This window comes from Mesoplodon mirus, assembly GCF_964341445.2.
Source record: "Mesoplodon mirus genome assembly, chromosome: 5".
In the NCBI taxonomy this organism is placed as follows: domain Eukaryota; kingdom Metazoa; phylum Chordata; class Mammalia; order Artiodactyla; family Ziphiidae; genus Mesoplodon; species Mesoplodon mirus.
The window spans coordinates 74,145,559-74,172,892 of NC_138980.1; the positions used below are offsets into that span (position 1 = coordinate 74,145,559).

The window sequence follows — 27,334 nt, forward strand, 5'->3', positions numbered from 1 at the left end:
AATAGCTCAATTTCATTTCTTTTTATGGCTGAGTAATATTCCATTGTATATATGTGCCACATCTTCTTTATCCATTCATCCGATGATGGACACTTAGGTTGTTTCCATCTCCGGGCTATTGTAAATAGGGCTGCTATGAACATTTTGGTACATGTCTCTTTTTGAATTATGGTTTTCTCAGGGTATATGCCCAGTAGTGGGATTGCTGGGTCATATGGTAGTTCTATTTGTAATTTTTTAAGGAACCTCCATACCGTTCTCCATAGGGGCTGTACCAATTCACATTCCCACCAGCAGTGCAAGAGTGTTCCCTTTTTTCCACACCCTCTCCAGCATTTATTGTTTCTAGATTTTTTGATGATGGCCATTCTGACTGGTGTGAGATGATATCTCATTGTAGTTTTGATTTGCATTTCTCTAATGAGTAAAGATGTTGAGCATCCTTTCATGTGTTTGTTGGCAGTCTGTATATCTTCTGTGGAGAAATGTCTATTTAGGTCTTCTGCCCATTTTTGGATTGGGTTGTTTGTTTTTTTGTTATTGAGTTGCATGAGCTGCTTATAAATTTTGGAGATTAATCCTTTGTCAGTTGCTTCATTTGCAAATATTTTCTCCCATTCTGAGGGTTGTCTTTTGGTCTTGTTTATGGTTTCCTTTGCTGTGCAAAAGCTTTGAAGTTTCATTAGGTCCCATGTGTTTATTTTTGTCTTTATTTCCATTTCTCTAGGAGGTGGGTCAAAAAGGATCTTGCTGTGATTTATGTCATAGAGTGTTCTGCCTATGTTTTCCTCTAAGAGTTTGATAGTGTCTGGCCTTACATTTAGGTCTTTAATCCATTTTGAGCTTATTTTTGTGTATGGTGTTACGGAGTGATCTAATCTCATACTTTTACATGTCCCTATCCAGTTTTCCCAGCACCACTTATTGAAGAGACTGTCCTTTCTCCACTGTACATTCCTGCCTCCTTTATCAAAGATAAGGTGACCATATGTCCGTGCGTTTAACTCTGGGCTTTCTATCCTGTTCCATTGATCTATCTTTCTGTTTTTGTGCCAGTACCATACTGTCTTGATTACTGTAGCTTTGTAGTATAGTCTGAAGTCAGGGAGCCTGATTCCTCCAGCTCCATTTTTCGTTCTCAAGATTGCTTTGGCTATTCGGGGTCTTTTGTGTTTCCATACAAAGTGTGAAATTTTTTGTTCTAGTTCTGTGAAAAATGCCAGTGGTAGTTTGATAGGGATTGCATTGAACCTGTAGATTGCTTTGGGTAGTAGAGTCATTTTCACAATGTTGATTCTTCCAATCCAAGAACATGGTACATCTCTCCATCTATTTGTATCATCTTTAATTTCTTTCATCAGTGTCTTATAATTTTCTGCATACAGGTCTTTTGTCTCCTTAGGTAGGTTTATTCCTAGATATTTTATTCTTTTTGTTGCAATGGTAAATGGGAGTGTTTCCTTGATTTCACTTTCAGATTTTTCATCATCAGCATATAGGAATGCCAGAGATTTCTGTGCATTAATTTTGTATCCTGCAACTTGACCAAATTCATTGATTAACTCTAGTAGTTTTCTGGTAGCATCTTTAGGATTCTCTATGTATAGTATCATGTCATCTGCAAACAGTGACAGCTTTACTTCTTCTTTTCCAATTTGGATTCCTTTTATTTCCTTTTCTTCTCTGATTGCTGTGGCTAAAACTTCCAAAACTAGGTTGAATAAGAGTGGTGAAAGTGGGCAACCTTGTCTAGTTCCTGATCTTAGTGGAAATGGTTTCAGTTTTTCACCATTGAGGACGATGCTGGCTGTGGGTTTGTCATATATGGCCTTTATTATGTTGAGGAAAGTTCCCTCTATGCCTACTTTCTGCAGGGTTTTTATCATAAATGGGTGTTGAATTTTGTCGAAAGCTTTCTCTGCATCTATTGAGATGATCATATGGTTTTTCTCCTTCAGTTTGTTAATATGGTGTATCACGTTGATTGATTTGCGTATATTGAAGAATCCTTGCATTCCTGGAATAAACCCCACTTGATCATGGTGTATGATCCTTTTAATGTGCTGTTGGATTCTGTTTGCTAGTATTTTGTTGAGGATTTTTGCATCTATGTTCATCAGTGATATTGGCCTGTAGTTTTCTTTCTTTGTGACATCCTTGCCTGGTTTTGGTATCAAGGTGATGGTGGCCTCGTAGAATGAGTTTGGGAGTGTTCCTCCCTCTGCTATATTTTGGAAGAGTTTCAGAAGGATAGGTGTTAGCTCTTCTCTAAATGCTTGATAGAATTCGCCTGTGAAGCCATCTGGTCCTGGGCTTTTGTTTGTTGGAAGATTTTTTATCACAGTTTCAATTTCAGTGCTTGTGATTGGTCTGTTCATATTTTCTATTTCTTCCTGATTCAGTCTTGGCAGGTTGTGCATTTCTAAGAATTTGTCCATTTCTTCCAGGTTGTCCATTTTATTGGCATAGAGTTGCTTATAGTAATCTCTCATGATCTTTTGTATTTCTGTAGTGTCAGTTGTTACTTCTCCTTTTTCATTTCTAATTCTATTGATTTGAGTCTTCTCCCTTTTTTTCTTGATGAGTCTGGCTAATGGTTTATCAATTTTGTTTATCTTCTCAAAGAACCAGCTTTTAGTTTTATTGATCTTTGCTATCATTTCCTTCATTTCTTTTTCATTTATTTCTGATCTGATTTTTATGATTTCTTTCCTTCTGCTAACTTTGGGATGTTTTTGTTCTTCTTTCTCTAATTGCTTTAGGTGCAAGGTTAGGTTGTTTATTCGAGATGTTTCCTGTTTCTTAAGGTGGGATTGTATTGCTATAAACTTCCCTCTTAGAACTGCTTTTGCTGCATCCCATAGGTTTTGGGTCGTCGTGTCTCCATTGTCATTTGTTTCTAGGTATTTTTTAATTTCCTCTTTGATTTCTTCAGTGACCACTTCGTTATTAAGTAGTGTATTGTTTAGCCTCCATGTGTTTGTATTTTTTACAGCTCTTTTCCTGTAATTGATATCTAGTCTCATAGCATTGTGGTCGGAAAAGATACTTGATACAATTTCAATTTTCTTAAATTTACCAAGGCTTGATTTGTGACCCAAGATATGATCTATCCTGGAGAATGTTCCATGAGCACTTGAGAAAAATGTGTATTCTGTTGTTTTTGGATGGAATGTCCTATAAATGTCAATTAAGTCCATCTTGTTTAATGTATCATTTAAAGCTTGTGTTTCCTTATTTATTTTCATTTTGGATGATCTGTCCATTGGTGAAAGTGGGGTGTTAAAGTCCCCTACTATGATTGTGTTACTGTCGATTTCTCCTTTTATGGCTGTTAGTATTTGCCTTATGTATTGAGGTGCTCCTATGTTAGGTGCATAAATATTTACAATTGTTATATCTTCTTCTTGGATCGATCCCTTGATCATTAGGTAGTGTCCTTCTTTGTCTCTTCTAGTAGTCCTTATTTTAAAGTCTATTTTGTCTGATATGAGAATTGCTACTCCAGCTTTCTTTTGGTTTCCATTTGCATGGAATATCTTTTTCCATCCCCTTACTTTCAGTCTGTATGTGTCTCTAGGCCTGAAGTGGGTCTCTTGTAGACAGCATATAGATGGGTCTTGTTTTTGTATCCATTCAGCCACTCTGTGTCTTTTGGTGGGAGCATTTAGTCCATTTACATTTAAGGTAATTATCGATATGTATGTTCCTATTCCCATTTTCTTAATTGTTTTGGGTTCATTATTGTAGGTCTTTTACTTCTGTTGTGTTTCTTGCCTAGAGAAGTTCCTTTAGCATTTGTTGTAAAGCTGGTTTGGTGGTGCTGAACTCTCTCAGCTTTTGCTTGTCTGTAAATGTTTTAATTTCTCCATCAAATCTGAATGAGATCCTTGCTGGGTAGAGTAATCTTGGTTGCAGGTTTTTCTCCTTCATCACTTTAAGTATGTCCTGCCACTCCCTTCTGGCTTGTAGAGTTTCTGCTGAGAGATCAGCTGTTATCCTGATGGGGATTCCCTTGTGTGTTATTTGTTGTTTTTGCCTTGCTGCTTTTAATAGGATTTCTTTGTGTTTAATTTTTGACAGTTTGATTAATATGTGTCTTGGCGTATTTCTCCTTGGATTTATTCTGTATGGGACTCTCTGTGCCTCCTGGACTTGATTAACTATTTCCTTTCCCATATTAGGGAAGTTTTCAACTATAATCTCTTCAAATATTTTCTCAGTCCCTTTCTTTTTCTCTTCTTCTTCTGGAACCCCTATAATTCGAATGTTGGTGCGTTTAATGTTGTCCCAGAGGTCTCTGAGACTGTCCTCTGTTCTTTTCATTCTTTTTTCTTTATTTTGCTCTGCAGCAGTTATTTCCACTATTTTATCTTCCACCTCACTTATCCGTTCTTCTGCCTCAGTTATTCTGCTATTGATCCCATCTAGAGTATTTTTTATTTCATGTATTGTGTTTTTAATCGATGTTTGATTCATCTTTAGTTCTTCTAGGTCCTTGTTAACTGTTTCTTGCATTTTGTCTATTCTATTTCCAAGATTTTGGATCTGGGAAATAGAATCTTGGATCATCTTTACCATCATTATTCTGAATTCTTTTTCAGGTAGACTGCCTATTACCTCTTCATTTGTTAGGTCTGGTGGGTTTTTATCTTGCTCCTTCTCCTGCTGTGTGTTTTTCTGTCTTCTCATTTTGCTTAAGTTACTGTGTTTGGGGTCTCCTTTTTGCAGGCTGCAGGTTCGTAGTTCCTGTTGTTTTTGGTGTCTGTCCCCAGTGGCTAAGGTTGGTTTAGTGGGTTGTGTAGGCTTCCTGGTGGAGGGGACTAGTGCCTGTGTTCTGGTGGATGAGGCTGGATCTTGTCTTTCTGGTGGGCAGGTCCACGTCTGGTGGTGTGTTTTGGGGTGTCTGTGGACTTTTTATGATTTTAGGCCACCTCTCTGCTAATGGGTGGCGTTGTGTTCCTGTCTTGCTAGTTGTTTGGCTCAGGGTGTCCAGCAGTGTAGCCTGCTGGTCGTTGAGTGAAGCTGGGTGCTGGTGTTGAGATGGAGATCTCTGGAAGATTTTCGCCGTTTGATATTATGTGGAGCTGGGAGGTCTCTTGTGGACCAGTGTCCTGAAGTTGGCTCTCCCACCTCAGAGGCACAGCACTGACTCCGGGCTCCTCAATTTGGGATGATGTGTTGTCTATTCATGTATTCCGCAGATGCAGGGTACATCAAGTTGATTGTGGAGCTTTAATCCGCTGCTTCTGAGGCTGCTGGGAGAGGTTTCCCTTTCTCTTCTTTGTTCTCACAGCTCCTGGGTCTCAGCTTTGGATTTGGCCCCGCCTCTGCGTGTAGGTCGCCGGAGGGCATCTGTTCTTCGCTCAGATAGGACAGGGTTAAAGGAGAAGCCTCTTCGGGGACTCTGGCTCACTCAGGCCGGGAGGGAGGGAGGGGCACGGAGTGCGGGGCAAGCCTGCAGCGGCAGAGGTCGGCGTGACGTTGCACCCGCCCGAGGCGCGCCGTGCGTTCTCCCAGGGAAGCCGCCCCTGGATCCCGGGACCCCGGCAGTGGCGGGCTGCACAGGCTCCCGGAAGGGCGGTGTGGGCAGTGACCTGCGCTCGCACACAGGCTTCTTGGCGGCGGCAGCAGCAGCCCCAGTGTCCCACGCCTGTCACTGGGCTCCGCGCTTTCAGTCGCGACTCGCGCCCGTCCGTGGAGCCCCTTTAAGCAGCGCTCTTAATCTCCTCTCCTCGCGCACCAGGAAACCAAGAGGGAAGAAAAAGTCTCTTGCCTCTTCAGCTGCTCCAGAGTTTTCCCGGACTCCCTCCCGGCTAGCTGTGGCACATTAGCCCCCTTCAGGCTGAGTTCTCGCCGCTAGCCCCAGTCCTCTCCCTGCGCTCTGACCGAAGCCCGAGTCTCAGCTTCCAGCGCTGCGCGCCCCGGCGGGCGAGCAGACAAGCCTTTCGGGCTGGTGAGTGCCGCTCGGCACCGATCCTCTGTGTGGGGATCTCTCCGCTTTGCCCTACCCAGGTATGTGGGGAGTTTCTTGCCTTTTGGGAGGTCTGGGGTCTTCTGCCAGCGTTCAGTAGGTGTTCTGTAGGAGTTGTTCCACGTGTAGCTGTATTTCTGGTGTATCCGTGGGGAGGAAGGTGATCTCCGCGTCTTACTCTTCCGCCATCTTACCCGGAAGTAGAATTACACATTGTTGTCATGTCTCTTTAGTTTCTTTCAGTCTGGAACACTTCCTCAGATTTTCTCTTTCATGACTGGTAATTTTAAAAATTACCAAATGTTATTTTATAGAAGGTCTTCCAAAATTTGGATTTGCCTAATATTTCTTCAGGACTAGAATCAGACTATGCATCTTTGCAGCAATATTACAGAAGTGATGATATGTTCCTTACATTGCATCTTATCGGATGGGCACGATTTCAATTTATTTCATTACTGAGGATGTTACCTTCAATCTCCTGGTAAAGGTGGTATCTACCAGGAGATATTCCTGGCAGAATATTATTTTTTCTACTTTGCTGTTAATAAATATTTGGGAAAGAGATACACTGAGACTGTGTAAATGTCTCATAACCTCATCAAGCTTTTCCTCCATTAGTTTTAACATCTCTATTAATGTTTCTTAAATGAATGAATGATTACAGTGATAGTTATCAAAGAGTAATTTCCTAATTCCATTATTCCTCCTACAATTATTAGTTAAGATTAAACTATAAGGAAGGGCTTTGTCCTTCACACCCGCCCCAACCACCACCTTGTTTTTCATTTTTTAAATATCACTATGGACTCATGAATTCCTCTCTTAGGCTCCAATTCCCAACCAGGTTTTTGTGGATGCCCTCCTCTCTCAGCCTCATCTACTGGTTTTTGTGGGGTTTTAAAAATAAATTTATTTATCTATTTTTGGCTGCTGCATTGGGTCTTTGTTGCTGCGCGCAAGCTTTCTCTAGTTGTGGCGAGTGGGGGCTACTCTTTGTTGTGGTGCACGGGCTTCTCATTGCGGTATCTTCTTTTGTTGCAGAGCACAGGCTCTAGGCGTGTGGGCTTCAGTAGCTGTGGCACGCGGGCTCACCAGTTGTGGCTCACGGGCTTAGTTGCTCTGCAGCATATGGGATCTTCCTGGACCAGGGCTCGAACCGGTGTCCTCTGCATTGGCAGGCGGATTCTTAACCGCTGCGCCACCAGGGAAGTCCCTCATCTACTGGCTTTTGGACCTCCATCATGGTGTATTATCTTTATATATTGCTGACTTTGATTTGCTAATATTTTCTTATTGATTTTTGCATGCATGAGAGTTACCCATCTGTAGTTTTCTTGTAATGTCTTTGGTTTTTGGTAACACAGTAATACTACCTTCATAAAATGAGTTGGGACATAGTTCCTTTGCCTCTCTTTTCTGAAAAAGTTTATGTAGACTTACTTCACTCTGTATGACAGACTCTATGTCAGAAAGAGAAAGACAAATACCGTATGCTAACACATATATATGGAATATAAGGAAAAAAATTCCATGAAGAACCTAGGGGTAAGACAGGAATAAAGACACAGACCTACTAGAGAATGGACTTGGGGATATGGGGAGGGGGAAGGGTAAGCTGTGACAAAGTGAGAGAGTGGCATGGACATATATACACTACCAAACGTAAAATAGATAGCTAGTGGGAAGCAGCCGCATAGCACAGGGAGATCAGCTAGGTGGTCTGTGACCACCTAAAGGGGTGGGATAGGGAGGGTGGGAGGGAGGGAGACGCAAGAGGGAAGAGATATGGGAACATATGTATATGTATAACTGATTCACTTTGTTATAAAGCAGAAACTAACACACCATTGTAAAGCAATTATACTCCAATAAAGATGTAAAAAAAAAATTTTTTTTAAGTTTATGTAGAACTGACTCTATTTCCTCCTAAAATGTTTTGTACAACTCACCAGTAAAATCATCACAATCTTAAGTTCTTGTTAAGTTTTTAACTACAAATCAATTTCTTTAGTAGGCATATTTCTTCTTGAGTAAACTTTGGTAGCTTATGTTCTTAAAAGAATTTGTCCATTTCATCTAAGTTACTGAATTTATTGGCATAAACCTGCTAGCAGTATTCCCTTATTACCTACATAATGTCTGTAGGATCCGCAGTGATGTTGCCTCTTTCATTCCTAATATTGGTAATTTATGGCATTTTTATCACTTTGCTTAGAGGCTTATTCATTTTATTGATTCTTTTTTTCTTTAAAAAGAACCATCTTCTGGTTTCACTGGTTTTCTCTGTCTCTGTATTCTATATCACTGATTTTTGCTCTTATCTTTAATTTCTCTCCTTTACTTATTTTGAATTTAATTAGCTCTTCTTTTTCAGGTTTCTTAAGATAGAAGCTCAGGTAATTAATTCTAGACATTTTTTCTTTTCTAATATAAACATTTTATTATATAAATTTCTAAGCATTAGTTAGCTACATTCCACAAATTTTTTGTATGATATGCTTTTATTTAAAGTATTTTTGAGTTTCCTTCGTGATCCCTTTTTTGATCCATGGGTTATTTAGAAATGTACTGCCTGGGCTTCCCTGGTGGTGCAGTGGTTGAGAGTCCGCATGCCGATGCAGGGGACATGGGTTCGTGCCCCAGTCTGGGAGGATCCCACATGCCGCGGAGCGGCTGGGCCCGTGAGCCACGGCCACTGGGCCTGCACGTCCGGAGCCTGTGCTCCGCAACGGGAGAGGCCACAACAGTGAGAGGCCCGCGTACTGCAAAAAAAAAAAAAGAAATGTACTGCCTAATTTTCAAATATCTGGGGATTTTCTGTTATTGATTTCTAGTTTAATTCTGTTGTGGTCAGAGAACACATTCTGTATGACTTCAATGCTTTAAAATTTGTTTTCACTTGATTTATGGTTCAGAATAGTTGTGAATGTTTTACAGTGGCTGAAAATAATGTGTATTCTGCTGTTCACTAGTAGAATGTCCTATAAACATCCATTAGGCTAATTTGATTAATAGTATTAAAGTTTTCCACGTCCTTCTGATATTTTGTCTACTCTTTCTGTTTCTTTACCAAGAGGGAGTATTGAGATCTCCAACTATAATTGCAGATTTGTCTATTTCTCCTTTAGTTCCATAGATTTTTTTGCCTCTTCCATATCAAAGCTCTACATTTAGAGTTGTTATATCCTTTTGGTGAATTGACTCCTTTATCATCATAAAATGTGACTTCTTACGTCAATATTACTAGTTCTGAAGTATACTGTCTGATATTAATATAGCCAATTCAGTTTTCTTTTTATTAGCTGGCATATTCTAGAATGCTAACTAAAGGATTTTCCATCCTTTTACTTTTAACCTATCTGTATTATTATATTTAAAAACAGTTATTCCCTCTAAAAAATAATACAAATGAATGTATATGCAAAACAGACTCACAGATACAGAAAAGCAAATTTGTGGTTACCAAAGCGGAGGGGAAAGGGACAAATTAGAGGTATAGGATTAACAGATACAAACTCCTACATATAAAATAGATAAGCAACAAGAATACACTGTATAGCACAAGGAACTTTACCCATTTTCTTGTAAAAACCTATAATGGTGTATAATCTGCAAAAATACTGAATCACTATGCTGTACATCTGAAATTAATACAATATTGTAAATCAACTATACTTCAATCAAAAACAAAACCCCCCACTGGTATTCCTTTTGCTTTATTTAGGTCTTTTTGTTATATCTTCTATTCCATTCATTAAACTTAATGTTTTCCTTTCCATCTGTCTGCATATTTATAAGATTTGTAATTTGTTTTAAGATCATCTGCTAATTCTGTCATCTCTTGCATTTTCTATTTATTTCTATGATTTCATTTTCTCCTGGTTATGGGTTCCTTGCATGCTTGGTAACTTCTGATTGTGAATTTTACATTGTTGAATGAATAATTTTGTTTTACTCCTTTAATGGTTCAGGCATGAATTTGGTTCAGGCATGCAGCTAAATTTCTTGAGGCTTGATCCTTTTTTTTTTCTTGGATGCATCATGCAGCATGCGGAACCTCCCGTCCCAAGGATCGAACCAGGGTCCCCTGCAGTGCAAGCACGGAGTCTTTTAACCACTGGACCTCTGGGGAAGTCCAATATTTAATGGTGGATATTGTTTCTTTATTTGGCCGAGCTGCGCAGCTTGCAGTATCTTAGTTTCCTGATCAGGGATTGGTACTGAACCCGTGCCCTCAGCAGTGAAAGCGCGGAGTCCTAACCAATGAATTACCAGGGAATTCCTTAGAGGCTTAGTCCTTTTGAACGTTTGTTTTTAAGGTTTGTAAGGGGGCATCTACAGCAACCTTTACTCTAGGACTAATTTCGTAACACTTCCCCTCAGCCTCAAGAACCTCCTTTAACATTTCTTATGGTACAGATCTGCTGGTAACTAATACCTCTACCTTTTTTTTTTCCCAATCAGAAAATGTTCTCCATTTCATCTTCAATTCTTGAAGGATATTTGTTGTATATAGAATTTTAGATTGATTTTTATTCCCCAGCATTTTAAAGCTGTTGTCTCACTATCTCATGGCTTGGAAGTTTTTGATGAGAAGTCAGAAATCATTGTTTTTCCCCTCTGCATAATGTGTTACTTTTTCCTCAGTCTGCTTTTAAGAATTCACTTCTGGTTTTCATCAGGTTTAGTGTAAAATGCAATATAAGTGCGTTTATGCCACTTGTTATGTGTTGAGTTTCTTGGGTCTTTTTCATAATTTTATTTCTCTGTTGGGATCTTTTCCCACATTATGGCCAATTTCCTTTAAATTCCTTAACTTATGTGTCATAGCTTTTAAAATCCTTGTCTGCTAATTCCAAAATTTGTCATCTCTGATATGTTTCTATTCACTTTTTCCTCTCAGTTATGGATTACATTTGTTTCTTCATATATACACTAATTTTTTATTATATCCTGGACATTGTAGATGCTACAATGTGAGTTTGGATTGTGCTGACTTCCTTTAAAAAGTGTTGAGTTTTGTTCTAGAAGGCAGTTAATTTATTGGCTACTCAGCTTGATTCTGTCAAAGCTTGTTTTAGGATTTGTTAGGATGGCCTGAGGCCTCAACAGAATACTAAGGAGTTCCACAAGCTCCTGCTACTCTGGCATATCGTGACTCAAATGTCTCCCAGCATTGTGTAAACTCTAGAACCTTCCTTCAGTTCACAATCCCACTCCTCTACTCCAATAGTTGTTCGCTGCTAGTCCTCACTGAATCTCGTTCTGGAACACATGCAGCTTAGTATTTGGCCAAAGGCTCATGGGTTCCTTGTACAGATTCCTGGTGCCCCATCTCTGCACAAAAACCCCACCCCTATACCCTGCCTCACAATTCACAACCACCTCAGCAAACCCAAACTTCTTTCTTTGTTTCATCTGCCTAGTGACTACGGTTCTCTGTTGGGTTCTAACTCTATGCACTGAAGTTTGCAAAATATCCCTACATAGAAAACTAGAATAAATGTGTAGTCACCGCATATATTTCTCTTTTCTCAAAAATCACAGCCCTGCACCATCTGTTGCCCAATGCCTGAAAAGAGTGGATTCAAATATTTTTTCTAGTTTTATAGTTGTTCATCTTGGGAGCACAAGTATGATACTCACTACTCTACTGCAACCAAAATCACAAGCCCTGGATTCAGCCTTTTTTTAAAATCATAAATAACTTTTGTTGGACTTTTCATGACTTTTGGGCATAAATTTAACTTTTATATTAATTCATCAAATTGTTTAACAAATATTTATTAGGTACTTTGTAGCTTTCATTTGTTGTTTTGGTTCAAAAATGAGTTTTTTTAAAAATAAATTTAATTAATTTATTTTTGGCTGCATTGGGTCTTCGTTGCTGTGCACTGGCTTTCTCTAGTTGCGGTGAGTGGGGGCTACTCTTCGTCATGGTGCGTAGGCTTCTCATTGCAGTGGCTTCTCTTGTTACAGAGCATAGGCTCTAGGAGCACAGGCTTCAGTAGCTGTGGCACGCGGGCTCAGTAGTCGTGGCTCGCGGGCTCTAGAGCACAGGCTCAGTAGTTGTGGCACACGGGCTTAGTTGCTCCGCAGCATGTGGGATCTTCCCGGACCAGGGCTCGAACCGGTGTTCCCTGTATTGGCAGGCAGATTCTTAACAACTGGGCCACCAGGGAAGCCCCAAAATGACAGTTTTTCCCTTTGAAGCATGGAAGACAGAGAAGTTAAACAAAGAGTAGAGAAAGGAATGTTAAACATCATCATAAGAGAAGTACAGGTTGCTTTGGGAGCACAAAGTAGAGGCATCTAACCTATTTAGGAGAGTTCTGGGAAGGTTTTCTAAAGGAAGTGAATATTTAAACTGAGACCCCACAGAGATAAGCAAGAGTTCGCAGATGAAAAGATCTGAGTCACTGAATGGCTAAAGTAATTTCAGAATGTTTGGTGCAGAAAGTAGGGAAAAGGAAAGTAAAGACAGAAACTGGTTTCAGTAATTAAAAGCTTTCTGAAACATGTTAAGGGTTTTGGACTTAAAGCAATGGAAAATCACTAAAACGTTTAATCCAGGGGAAAAGCATGCAAAAGATATGCATTTTTAGAAGAAGCATTTTGTCTTTAGGGTAAACAGACTGGACTGAGGCAAGATAGGAAGCTGAGAGTAATCCAGGAGAAATTCAGGATATAGACATCTCAGTTAGGAGGTAGCCAGAGACTGATATTCAGCTTTTCGAGCCCAGGGACTTGATCCTATCATTTTGTTAGGGGAACCACTGACTGAAACCGCCAACCCTGGTCAGGCCCCATAGTAACCACTTGCGTGAGTTATCTTACAACAGGAGGTCCTGGTAAGGAATGCATAACTAAACAAGCTACCACCAATTGGAAGAACTCGGGAAAGGTCAAAAGGAGAGAGGAGACACCAGTCCATATGTCCTACCAACCTCCCAGAATCCTTCTCACTGGACTGCATCTTGGCTGAGCAATGTATGAGCCACCAGGAAGGACAGAGTCAGAATGATTGGCCAGAGACAACCCAGAAACTAACGCCATTACCAAAAAACCCGAGACTGCGAGCCACGTGGCTGAGCAGTTCTCCTGGGTTTCCTTACCCTACTGCTCTCCGCCCAGATGCCCCTTGCCAATAAAGTCTCTTGCTTTGTCAGCACATGTGTCTCCTCAGACAATTCATTTCCCTTCCTCTCAGGCCCTGGAAGGGGTCCCCCTTCTTGCAACAATTTCATCCCAAGGAAAGTAGCTGCTGAGGTCTTAGTCCACAGTAGTTAAACAAAGGATTTTTCCATCTATGTACCAGAAAATGAGTTAATTTGTTTACAACGTGCCTGACTAGCAGGCCAAACACACATATTTGTTCTCCTGGCATCTACCTTTCTGTTAAGTATCAAAATAGTAAATGTAATTCAGAGAAGGGGTATCTTGTAGCATTTCAAGCACAATATTGTTGTTGATGCTCTTACTGAGGAAGAGTCACTTCAAAAAGAGTAATTTAGATTGAGCTGATTTATTAGGGCAGAGAAACATATATTATACTTTAGAACAATTTCTATCCAAAATAAATAAAATAAAATAAAATAAGTCCTTCTCTTTCCAAACAATCTAGTTGTAGAACCATTAGATGGGGCAGAAGAAGGTAAACGTCCATGCTGGCTGGAGGTGGGGGGACATGGTAGCTCAACATAAAGCATGCTAACTGAGCTTGAGTAGGCGGAGAAGGGTATCCATATGGGGAGATAGCTTGGCACAGAGTTTCAAAAGTCCAAGGGTGTCAGTTCAAGCAGGATAAAAAGGGCATCTCTGAGTAGGGATGACCAAGCTCAGGAGGAGGAGGCCGATGTCCATACTGGGAGAAGGCATGATGTGGAGATTCAGAGCCTGACAACACTGAGGAAGGAATCCATGTGACGGGGGAAGCCTGCCAGGGTAATTCAGATCCCAGATTAGAGAGGGCATCCCTACAAGAGGCCACCTGGTAAAGAATATTAGGGATTGAGAAAGGTAAGTAAGCTGTCCATGGGTGGGAAATGGGAGGTGACCTTGCATGGGAAGTCAGAGCATAAGCAAAATGGGAAAACGTCCATTTGAGAGAGCCAGCATGAGGAGTTACAGCCCAAGCAGGGTAAAGAGAGCTTGCACATGGGGGTAGAGTTGGTCCAGTATGGAGTGTTAGAGTTCTAGGGAAGTGATAGGAGATTCATTACATACGGGGGATTGATCAAATAAGTAAATGTATTAAGAATACAGTCAATTCCTTGCTTCTCACTTCCTTCATTTTATTTACCAGGCAAATGCCCAACCTTGATTAAATCCAACTTTCCAGCTTACTCAGTGCTTGCCATTGAGCAGCTGAACAAAACTGAAAAAACAGAACCATAATGACTGATCTCCCTATAAATTTTCACCCACAAACCTCAAGTGACCCCCTGACACTGTCACGTAACCCTTTAACACTTCCCTAATCAATTTACTCTGAGATAAAAACTACTTTACACTTTTACTAGCCTCAATTAACCCCTTCTCCCACCCTCAGCCAATGATTTCACTTCTTTTTTCCACTTAGGATACAGAAACAATCAAAAGAGAATTGATTCATTCTCTCAGTACTAAATTTACCATATATACTCTGCCTGCCATCCTTTTACAATGGATAAACAGCGTGCACTCCTGTTAACTCCTTCAGCTGAGCACTCCTGTTAACTCCTTCAGCTGAGCAATGGATCCTATCTCTTCTTGCCTACTCAAGGATTTTGCTCAGTGATTATCTTCGCCCTTGCATCAATTTCCCCCTCTATCCAGAGTCATTTCTATCAGTTTACAAATGCTCTAGTATCTCCCACTTTTAGGAACACAACATATGGGAGCAAAATGGGATAAAGGAACAGCTGAAAAAATAAGGATTCAGACAATTTACAGTATCAGCCAAAAGCAAAACAAAACTGTTAAGATGCAGACAACAGAGAAATGAGCTTCTGAGGGTTCAGGTCAACTGAGGAGATGCAAATTAGATCAGAGGAAGAATGGAAGGACTGATGTAGCCGAAAGTTTGAAAGAAGTAAAGGAGAAAAGTGGGAAGTTAAGCAAATGGAGCAACATGGAAATCAAAGTTCCTAAGAAGATAGAAACAAATGAACATAGGTAAGAAAAATTATTGAGGAGAACCAGAAAAATTCAGGCATTTGTTTAAGACAAGGTAAACAATATTAGGTTCAGGGTCAAATTAAAACAGGGAAAAGGAAAGACAAGAGAAGCTGAAGATATAAGAGGGTGAGAGGAATTGAAATAATGAGAAGAACATAGCATATAGGGAAAACTGAGGGGATGTGGGCAATTCAGATAAGGGGAATGGCTCCATCCACAGTAGGAGGTGTGAGTGACTCAGGAGAGAAGAGTTGATGAGCAAGTGTGGGTGGGAGCTCAGAACTGGGAAATGAGAGCAGCCGAAAAGTGAGTAGTAAGTGAAGAGAGCTAAACCACCATGGCCAGAAGAACCACAGAGAGGACATAAGTGGACAGCTGAGAAAAACAGCTCTAGAAATATGAAAGTATTTGGGAAGGGGTGAGTGATAGATGAGATTGGCAGAGATACTAGAGCATCAATCAACATGGAAACATCCAGAAAATACATACATACATACGTATGTGAAAAAACAAGAACAATAGCCAACACTCTCCTTGATCCTGCAAACTTTTTCAGCTATTGCCCTATCTCTCTTTCCACTTATAGCAAAATTCACAAGACAATTCTATGTGTTTCACTTCCTTACCTCCTGTTTTCTCAGATTACTAAAACTGGTTTTGTCAAGATCACCAATGGCCTTCCCATAGTCAAACCTGCTTCTTACTTGAGCTATCGACATTTCTTTTTTTAATTTTTATTGGAGTATAGTTGATTTACAATGTTTGTTAGTTTCTGCTATACAGCAAAGTGTATCAGCTATATGTATACACATATCCCCTTTTTTTTGGATTTCCTTCACATTTAGGTCACCACAGAGCACTGAGTAGATTTCCCTGTGCTATACAGTAGGTTCTCATTAATTATCTATTCTGAACTATCGACATATTTGACACAGTTGATGACTCCTCCTTCTTGTAACACTTTCTTCTTTTGTCTTCTAAGACACTATTCTCTGTTTTCCTTACTTCACTAGTTGTTCTTTTAGCATCTTTTGCCGGCTCCTCCTCCTCTTTCTTATTTCTAAATGCTAATGTGCTCTAGGCTTAGGTCTTGGATCTCTTCTCTATATTCACTTCCTATGTGATCCCATCAGGCTTTAAGACTAACTACATACATTTATAACTGTATGCATCAATGATTCCTAATTTTCTTTCTTTAACTCAAACCTCTCCCCTGGTCATACTTCTACTTACCCACTGGACACCTCCTTTGGATATCTAACAAACATCCCCAATTTACATGGGTTTTTTTTTTCCTTTTTCTTTTTGACTGTGCCGTGCAGCTTGTGGGATCTTAGTTCCCCAACCAGGGACTGAACCTGGGCCCCTGACAGTGAAAGCACCGAGTCCTAACCAATGGACCGCCAGGGAATTCCCATCCCAATTTACATGTTTAAACTAGAGCCACCCAAACCTCCTTTTCCAGTGTTTCCTCATTACACTATTTTTCTACTTGCTCAAGTCAAAAAACTTGGGAGTTCTGCTTTATGCTTCTATCTTTCTCATACATCACTACCCAAATCATTAGCTAAACTGCTGGTTCTACCTTTAAAATACAGCCCAAATCCAAGCATTTCTCATACTTTCTACCATTACCACTTAATCTAACCACCAATATTTCTCACCTGGATTACCACAAAATCCCCTTTGCTAGTCTTCACACTTCTACCCTTGCCACCTACAGATGGTCTTCTCTCAGCAGCTAGACCGATCACTTAAAAATACAGATCATGCCCTCTTCTTGCTTAAAATCTTCCAATAGATTCCTATTTAAATTAGAACCCAAGGTCCTACCAGATCTAGACCCTTCAACTACTCTAACTTAATTTTCTACCAGTCTTCCCCTACCATTTTGCTCCTTCTTGTGATTCCTTGAACACACCAAACATGCTCCTATCTCAAGGACTTTGCACTTAGTATTAACACTGACTGGAATATTCTCCCCTCACATTTTAAGTGACTCACTCCCTGTTGAATGAATGAATAAATATTTAAAGATAATTTGTTGCTATGTAAAAAAGAGAACTTCAAGAATGAGGCAGGAGTTTCTCTCTAAATAAATCCACTTCTTACTATCAAAGAAAAAAAAAAAGAATGAAGCAGGAGGGACTTTCCCAGGGGTCCAGTGGTTAAGACTCTGTGCTTCCACTGCAGGGGGGGATGGGTTTGATCCCTGGTTGGGCAGCTAAGATCCCACATGCCACGTGGCACAGCCAAAAAAAAAAAGAATGAGGCAGGAAAAACAAGTTTGGAGACTACCAGAATAATTCACAGGGAAAAGTGTGGTGGCTTGGACCAGGAAAGGAGCAGAGATGGAATGAAGGGACATATTCTGGACATATTTTAGAAGAGTAGGTAAGAACTGCTTATGAATTAGAAACAGGATGAGATAAAGGAATCACTCAAAGGATGGCACACAGGTTTTTGCATGAGCAAACATGTGGATGATGATATCATTTATTAAACTGGAGAGTACTAAGGTAGTAACAGGTTTGAGAACGTGAAAGGGATGGGGGAACGGAACCAAGAGTTATATTTTGAATATGTTAAATTTGAGATGCCCATTAAATAATCAAACAGCTGGACATATATATCTAGAGTGTAGGAAAGAAGTTAGGGCTATATATATAAATTTGGGATTCCTCAGCATAGAACTGTTAGCGGAACCATTGACCGACACTGCCCGCCCTGGCCAGGCCCTATAGTAACCACGTGCATGAGTTATCTTACAACAGGAGGTCCTGGTAAGGAAGGCGGAACTAACAAGCTACCACCAACTGGAAGAATTCGGGAAAGGTCAAAAGGAGAGAGGAGACACCAGTCCATATGTCCTACCAACCTCCCACAATCCTTCTCGCTGGAATCCATCCTGGCTGAGCGATGTGTGCACCACCAGGAAGGACCCTGAGTTAGAATGACTGCCCAGAGACAACGAGGAAACTAACCCGATTACCATAAAACCCAAGACTGAGAGCCACGTGGCTGAGCAGTTCTCCTGGGTTCCCTTACCCTACTGCTCTCCGCCCAGGTGCCCCTTGCCAATAAAGTCTCTTGCTTTGTCAGCACATGTGTCTCCTCAGACAATTCACTTCCAAGTGTTAGACAAGAGCAACATAACCAATACTTAAAGCTATGAGAGTGAATGAGATCACCCAAGAAGAGCCAGGCAAAAGTAGACTCATCAAAGGAGACTAAAGTATGGCCAGGGAAAAAGGAGGTATGAGATTATGGTGTCATGAAAGCCAAGAGAGCAATGTTTTTTAAAAAGGGGGAAACCAACTCTATCAAATCTGCAAAGAAATTATTGAGAATTAGAAAATAACTGTTTTATCTGGCAGTATGGAGATTACTGGTGACCTTACAAGAGCAGTTTTAGTGAGGGGAAAAAAGGAGAAAAATCTAAACAGAGTAGGCTGAGGAGGAAAGGGGAAGCAATAAAGCGAAAACAATCAGTACACACAACTCTTGTGAATTTTGCTATAAACTGGAACTAAGTAGTAGCCAGAGGTTGATCTGCAAGTAAAGGGAGATTTTGTCTGTTTGTAGACTGGAGCTACCAGACCATGTTTATATGCTGATATAAATGATCCCCTAAAGAGGGAGAAACTGCTAATGCAGGAGCAAGGACAACTGAAAAGCAAAATGCTTGACTTGGCAAAAGGGACTGATTTGATCCAGCCTCTGAGAGGACTTAATTGACTTTAAGATAAAACAATAAACAATTTAAAGGTCTCCTCTTATAATTATTATTTTTAGGCAATGAAATAGCTTTATATCATATATTAACCAAAAAAAGAGACATGTATGATGACCAATAGCTCCTGTTATTTATGTGTTAATACCACATCAAAGGTTACAACCTACTTAGATAAAACTAAACAACTAGCTACCTGGCTACAAGTCTCCCCAAAGTGCCAGGTCCAGAATGGGTTTCAGGCTTATTCTCCTGAAAAGAAATGAGATCTATTAATGTCAGGTTGTCCAACTAACTGAGTGCGTTACACCCACATCAAATCACACTGGGCTAATAGAAGCAGATATCAAAAATATATATGACCACGCCAAATGGCTCCATTCCTTTGGACAGGGTAACCCAAGCACTGACTCTATCTGGACCAGGATCAAAATTGTTACCAAACATAACCTGGTTCCTACTCCTTAGGCCACTGGTTACAATAGTTCTTTTATTGGTTTTTGGCCCCTGCCTTTTTAATCTGCTTGTTAAGTTTGTCTCTTCCAGATTACAATAGTTTCACATCAAGATAATGGTGATGCAGAGATTCTGGCCATTCCTCGGAACAGATCCTGCTGGAATAACAACAGAAGTCACCCTAGGCCCCTTAATGAGACAGGGCAAGAGCTCCGTGAACCCAACTAGGTAGGGTCTGTGAGCCACATGCCAGCCTGAAGAAGCTACAGAAGACAGACCTTTGCCCTACATCCTCCCAATAAAGATTTCTTGGGGCTTATGTCTCGCATGGGGGATTTGAGGCAGGAGATAGATGGGCCCCAGGCTGAGCAGCTGGAGTTTGTCCCCTGTGGACAGATACTCCAAGATGAATAGCAAGGAGCAAGGAGCTGAGCTCTGCCCAGATAAAAGATAAAGAGACCACATGTTCCTCATTCTCAAGGTCAAGGAGACCTTCCCGACTACAGTTGCGCAAAAAGGCTCCTCGGGGGCCAAAAAGAGAGGGGGCATCACCCCACAGTAGGTGATGTCAACCTACCCACAGGCCTCTTTGCTAGAATCCATCTTGGCTAAGAGACGCATGTGCACACAGGGGAGGACCCTGAGTTAAACCAAATACAGGCTCAGGGCCAGAAAAAGCAAGATGACTGGCCAGAGTAAACCCAGAAGAAAGGTCCCATATAAGTGACTGAAACTACCACGAGGGCGCAACTCTCTCTCTCTGAGCCCGCCGGTGTGAGTCTATTCACATGTACTCTTTTTCCTCCTAATAAACACTTTACTTGTTTCACTACTTTCCATGTCTTTGTGGAAATTCATTTCTACAAAGCCAATGGACCAGGGCCTTGTCACTGCCCACTGGCCCTGGTGGTCTAATGGCTAGTACTTGGTGCTTTCACTGCCACGACCTGACTTCAATCCCTGGCCAGGGAACAGAAATCCTCTTCAAGCCACTGCAGGCCAAGGCCACCTGAGATCACTTTCATAATCACAGAGTTATCTTTAGTCACATAAATGTGGAAACAACTTAAAAGACTATCAACAGTGGGTCAGCTAAATAAATTAGAGAATATAAACTCAATGAAATACTATTTAGTAATTAAAAATAATGAAACAAAGGTGTATATATATTTTAACATATCCGCAGTATATCACTAAATAAATATTTGATGTGTATTGATACAATGGAAAAATAAAATTCTATTGATGCATTAAAATATTTACATGAGTGTATTTATATACACACACAGATATGTTTTTATAAACACAGAAAAAAGCCTGGAGGAAACACACAACAAACTCTTGGCAGGCGGGGTAATGAGAGAGGCACCTGACCCCACTATAGTATACAAGAAAAACCTATTCAGGGAGAGGGATAAATTAGGAGTTTGGGATTAACAGATACATACTACTATATATAAAATAGATCAGCAACAGGGATTTACTATATAGCAGGGGGAACAATATTCAATATCTTGTAATAACCTATAATGGAATAATCTGGAACAAAATATGTATATAACTGAATCACTTTGCCGTATACCTGAAACTAACATAATATTGTAAATCGACTATACTTCAATAAAAAAAAAGAAAGAAAGAAAAACCTACAGGCCAAAATGCATATAGAAAAGCCTATGTCCTATACACACACTAAGTTTAAACACCATAATTCACAGGATTTCCCTGGTGGCGCAGTGGTTAAGAATCCGCCTGCTAATGCAGGGGACACGGGTTTGAGCCTTGGTCTGGGAAGATCCCACATGCCACGGAGCAACTAAACTCAGGCACCACAACTACTGAGCCTGTGCTTTAGAGCCCGAGAGCCACAACTACTGAAGCCTGAGAGCCTAGAACCTGTGCTCCACAACAAGAGAAGCCACCGCAGTGAGAAGCCGGCACATCGCAACGAAGAGGAGCCCCCGCTCGCTGCAACTAGAGAAAGCCCGTGTGCAGCAACGAAGACCCAACACAGCCAAAAATAAATAAATAAATAAATTTGTTTAAAAAAAAAAGATACCATTCAAACATTCATACACCAAGACTTTCATTATGGTACATTTTAATGAAAAACTGAAAGCAATCTAAATGTAAGAAAATGATGCAATTATTAAAAATGTTCATAAAAGGTTACATGTTTTAAGTAGGAAATACTTCAGACATACAAAAAAGTAAAAAGATTAAAACACCAATGTATCAAACATCCAGATTAATATAGTTTTTTAAATAACATGGGACTTTATTATAATGTTAGGTGGAAAAACACCTCAGAATACAAAATTAGAGTATGACTTCAGCTATATAAGACTGTATGTAAAGGAGAAGAAATACATGAAAATGTCAACAATCGCTATCACTGGGCGCTAAGACTGTATGTGGGTGACTTTCATACCTCTTCATACTTTTCCATTGCCAAATTTTCTACAATGAGCTATCATCACTTCCATAATTATAAAAATTTTATTTTAGGGACTTCCCTGGTGGTCCAGTGGTAGAGAATCTGCCTTTCAATGCAGAGGACCCAGGTTCGATCCCTGGTCGGGGAACTAAAATCCCACATGCTGTGGGGCAGCAAAACCCAGGCACCTCAACTAGAGAGCCTGAATGCCACAAACTACAGAGCCCACGCACCACAACTAGAGAGAAAACCCGCATGCCACAACTACAGAGAAGCCCGCGCACCACAACTAAGACCTGACGCAGCCAAAAATATAAAAACATTTTTTTTTTACTTTAAAAGTACAAAGTTTTACTAGCACCATTACCTTGGGATCATGAACGAATGTATTTCCTTTGGTTCCAGGCGGAAAATCTCCAGTACAAATATATTTTAGACATTCAATGATGGTCTAAAGAAATAGAAAATTATATTATTTAGTTATTAGAGAACTGCAGGATTTAATCATAAAATGTTAACTCATTATAAAATATTATTACCATAGAGACTATAAAAGATACGATCAGATAAAATTTGACATTATAAAACCTGTTATATAAATATGATTAAGTGTTAAAGAATAATTGCTGTAAGTTCATAGAAAAGCTACATACTTAACGAGGTATACTGAAATAAAATAAAGAATTATTATTTGAGGGAAAATTTCTCTATTTCTAATTAAAACCCTTTAAACTAAGTCAAGTTTTTAATAACAATGGCTAAAGTAAAACATGGTCACCATAGTTGACAACACTATATTGTACAAATGAAATTTAATGAGTGTAACTTAAATGTTCTCACCAAAAAAAGATAAATACACGTTAATTAACTAGATAGGGGGAATCCTTTTACAATATACATCTGTGTCAAATCACCATGATGTATACTTTAAATAGCCTACAATTTATATGTCATTATACTCCAATAAAGCTAAAATTTTTTTAAAAGTCGAAACTAAACAAATGGCTAGTATCTACAAAGACCTTACTATGTGCCAGGTATTGTACTAACCACTTTCACATACATTAAGCTTTTAATTCTCACATCAATCCTAGGCTGTAGAAACTATTTTTTTTAATAAATTAATTTATTTATTTATTCTTGGCTGTGTTGGGTCTTTGCTGTGCACGGGCGGGGTGAGCGGGAGCTACCCTTCGGGGCCGTGCACAGGCTTCTCATTGCAGTGGCTTCTCTTGTTGTGGAGCACCGGCTCTAGGCGCGCGGGCTTCAGTAGCTGTGGCTTGCGCGGGCTCCAGAGCGCAGGCTCAGTAGTTGTGGCGCATGGGCTTAGTTGCTCCACAGCATGTGGGATCCTCCCGTACAGGGCTCAAACCCGTGTCCCCTGCCATGGCAGGCAGATTCTTAACCACTGTGCCACCAGGGAAGTCCCACGTAGAAACTATTTTTTAACCTCCATTTTACAGAGGAGAAAACTAAGGCATGGAGCATTTAGGTCACTTTTGCCCAGTCACACAGCTAATAAATGGTGAAGGAAAAAATTTGTATTAAAGCAGCTAGGGCTCATAAACACTAAACATACTAGTCTCTCTACCAGTAGAGCACTGAATACAATGCTAGATACATAAAAAGCATTCAATAAATAATATTTCTACATAAACAAAGCAGACAAGAGTCTGGCATTCAACTCTCAACACTAAACCTTATGTCTTTTTCTATACTTTTCACTTCATTTACTCCTCTCCCTGTTACAACGATACCACCTTGCTTTTTCTCAAAGCACCCTTTCAGGCCAGAAAGCCTCTTGGCTGTACTTTTTTCATAATTGCATACCATTCCAGGTCCAACTCAAATTTCTAAATATTTCCAGTACTGGAGCACAGTATATAAGCTGCGCTCTGATCTTTTTTTTTTTCTTTTCTTTTTTTTTGCGGTACGTGGGCCTCTCCGTGCTGTGGCTTCTCCAGTTGCGGAACACAGGCTCCGGACGCGCAGGCTCAGCGGCCATGGCTCACGGGCCTAGCCGCTCTGAGGCATGTGGGATCTTCCCGGACCGGGACACGAACCCGTGTCCCCTGCATCAGCAGGCGGACTCTCAACCACTGCGCCACCCGGGAAGCCCATGCGCTCTGATCTTTTATTCTGACTAGGTAAGAGTATCCTAACAACAAAATACTGTCCCAATTTAACCAAGCCCCAACGCATGTTTCATTTTAAAATTATGTCATTTACTTATCATTTATTATCTTAGTCGGGATAGACAGTCTTCTTAAAGTCATATATTTATCATATTTTATAACTTTTAAAGAAATCCTGTACAGGGACGACTACCAGGAAGTGAATGCTATGCCATGTGAGTAAGTAACGATAAAACATCTATGTAGACAAAAAGGCTTCCTGTGGGACTGTGAGCTCGCTGAGCCCGGACGGAGGTAGCTCCCGGTCTCTTAGGATTCTGATGGAAACCTTGTCCACCGGACATGACTGAACACAGGAGTCTGTTCGGTTCCTGAGGTCGCAGTGGCCTGAAGGCCACACCAAGCCACGCCCCTGGGCCGGGAAGTCAGCCGGAGACCCAGGTACACCCTGGGGCCCCAGGAGCTGAGTCATAAGGACTCCTCTCATCCTAATCAAGAGTTCCGAACTCTGCAGATATTTTACTGCAGATTTCTAACACGTGGCGACCCGTAAACTGAAGGCGGCTATTTAGGACTTACCGTTTTCCCCGCCCCATTGGGTCCAACCAAAATTGTGAGGGGACTGAAGAATGTGATAATTTGTTTATCTTTATCCTCTATTCCAAAACTCCGCACGCCCAGAATGCTCATCTTTTCGATCCGGGACATATTTGCAAATGTTTCTTTTCTCAACAGCAGGGGTCTAGAGCCCAGGGCTCACCAAGGTTTAGCAGTGAGGCCCGAGCAGAGCAAGAGCGGGTCTTAAGGACTCGCGCGTCCCAGGGTCGGGGCTCCAGGTGAGAACGAAAGCTCGGGCTGGAACTGTTCCTCCCACACCGGCTTTGTTCCCTGCTGGAAGGCGAGAGTGGGGGTGGGGGCCAGCCCGGGGCTGCCCGCGGGAGACGCAGAACACAATCCGGAGAACGCCGCGACCGTGGGCTCTCACACACTCCCGCCTCCGCGGCGCCGCGGGTCACGTGGGACGCTACGGCCTGCGCGCTTTTACGCCGCAGGCCCGGGGCACGCCGGGAAGTCAGAGGCCCGCTGTGCGCGCGCAGCTCTGGGTTCCGGGAACCTTACCGCGCAAGAAGGTTGAGTGCAAGGTCATCTAGAAAGCGGATTCCGGCTCCTTGCTGGCGGCGGGGGCGGGGCGGGACGGCACTGAGAGGCACTAACTCTAAGAGAAGACAAAGACTTGTGATGGACAGCGATTCTCAAAGTGTGATCTCGGGACTCCTGGAGCGGAGGGGGGTGCGGTGTTCGCTCCTGTCAAAACTTTTTCTAACAATACTAAGACGTTATTTGCCTTTGCGCTCTCAGCCGCTCCCTAATGTACTGAGTTTTCTAGTAATTACGTGATGTGCGGGACACATCGCAATGATGGCTAATGGAATGTGTGCTTGTATATTGTCCTTTTTAAAAAATTTCAAATTTAGTTTCTACTTGAGTAAATATTAGTAGTTATAACTCACTTAAAAGCCCTTTGGAATCCTCAGAGAGTGGTTTAATACCAAAAGTTTGTGAACTGCCGTTGTAGACCAAAAGCCAAAAAGCTATTATAAGACTATAAAATGTTATGAAAATATGTGAAGGAAATCCACTGCGCTAAGTACCACCCCAAGATAGGAACAGACACCTTTAAGAGATTCTGTTACGCAAGATGAATAATAAGAGATCTGTACACCATCGTGCCTATATTTAACAATAACGTATTGTATACTTAAAAATTTGCCAAGATGGTAGACCTTGTGTTAACTGTTCTTATCACAAAAAATAAATTAATAAATAAATTCATTAATTAAATAGAAAATAAAAATAAGGTGAGAAGAAACTTTTGGAGGTGACAGATATACCAATGGCATTGAATATGTCTCCTGCTTAATATGAAGTAGCCAAAATTACCTCTTATGCAGCTGGATTAAAAAAAAAAGGTTTAACTTGAGTCTTTAGCACCTTTAGAATAAGCTTCCAGTTTACAGGAAGTATTAAGCTAATAATATCACAAGGATGGAAAAGGCAAATCTGGAAGGTGGAATGTGCTACAAAACATTGGCCCAGACTTTTAGATTACTGTTACTAGAACAAGAACTTTTGTAGATTCTAAAAGGATGGTTGAGAATTAAGAGATTTGAGTTTCATGTTACCTAGATGCAGCGCATGATCCTGGATTGGATCCTGCTTTGGACATAGAGATGTGAAGGGAATTTCGGGTATATGTGGGGAAATTTGAATGTAGACTGGAGATTAAATGCTAAAAAAACCCCATTGTTTTCATTATGTTAGATGTGATGATATTTTGCTATATGAAAAAGATCCTTTTTTGAGATGCATATGGAAGTGTTAACGATAGAGTGTCATGCTTTCTATAATTTACTTTTAAAATACTTGAGAAAAACTGAGTTGAAGGAAAAAATGGACATTACAAGGTGCCAGATTCCATTACAAAAATTTTCAACTTTGTAACAGTAGGAAACTATAAAACTAAGATAACAACTCTAGGAGGGGCGGGTGGAAAGATTTGCAATAAAAATGATTAATCTTTAAAATAAAAAGAACTAAAAAGGCGAATCAGTCAAGTTCCCAGTTCCCAGTAAACTACTACTGAAAAATGTTTAGTTTCACTTATAATTAATGAAATGGAAAATAAAATACCATGAAATACTATCTTATATCTATTAGTGAATCTCTTTATCCTTATAATACTTTCTGACATAAATTGTCTTTTTCTGATATTTACATTGGTACATCAGCTTTCTTTTGATTAGTATTTGTGTAGTATGTCTTTCTATCCCTTGATTTTTAAACCTCTTAATGTCATTTTGCATGAAGTGAACTGTTATTCCTGATAAATTTGGACGTATTTCTCATATCTTTTTTTGTGCCTTTTCCCTCTTTTTCTCCTTTCCAGGTTTCTGGATTGATTGATTTTCATTATTCTCTTGTTTTATTCTACTGGTTTTGAAGTTGCACATTCTATTTTGATTCTTTTAGTCATTATTCTTGAATTTTTCACGTGCCTATTTTGAAATCTGAAGTTAATACCTTTAGTATCCTTTTAAACAGTACAAGAACCATAAAATGCACCGAATCTGATCACTCCTTGCATCTTAATCTTCCACATTATCATTGTTTAGTATTTTTGTTCCATGTTGTCTTGAAATCCTCTGAGTTATTTTTAAAAACCAACATTATTTATTTATGTTTACCAACATATTTATCAAGCTTTTTTACTACTACTGCTTCTTGTATCACACCTTCCTTTGTCGTTCATTTCACTCATTACATTAGCAGAACTATTAAACCCTAGTGCTAAAGAATCTTGAGGGAAAAATCTATCCCACAGTGCTGATATCAGGATTAAACAAAGTTATTTTTGTGAAAGTGCTTTATAAATGGTA

At 40.3% G+C, this 27,334-nt stretch overlaps 1 protein-coding gene across 1 annotated transcript in view; it reads right to left on the reverse strand.

Annotated features, from left to right (window-relative positions):
- The window catches only part of RAD50 (RAD50 double strand break repair protein), a 112,399-nt gene extending 87,498 nt beyond the window's left edge, over window positions 1–24,901 (reverse strand). The window contains exons 1-2 of the mRNA XM_082623743.1: window positions 24,477–24,901; window positions 22,130–22,213 (exon numbers count right to left, since the gene is read on the reverse strand). Of these exons, the coding sequence (XP_082479869.1) occupies window positions 22,130–22,213; window positions 24,477–24,605 (213 nt within the window). The 5' untranslated portion in view covers window positions 24,606–24,901. The remainder of the gene's footprint in view (window positions 1–22,129; window positions 22,214–24,476) is intronic.
- Between the last annotated feature and the right edge of the window lie 2,433 nt (window positions 24,902–27,334).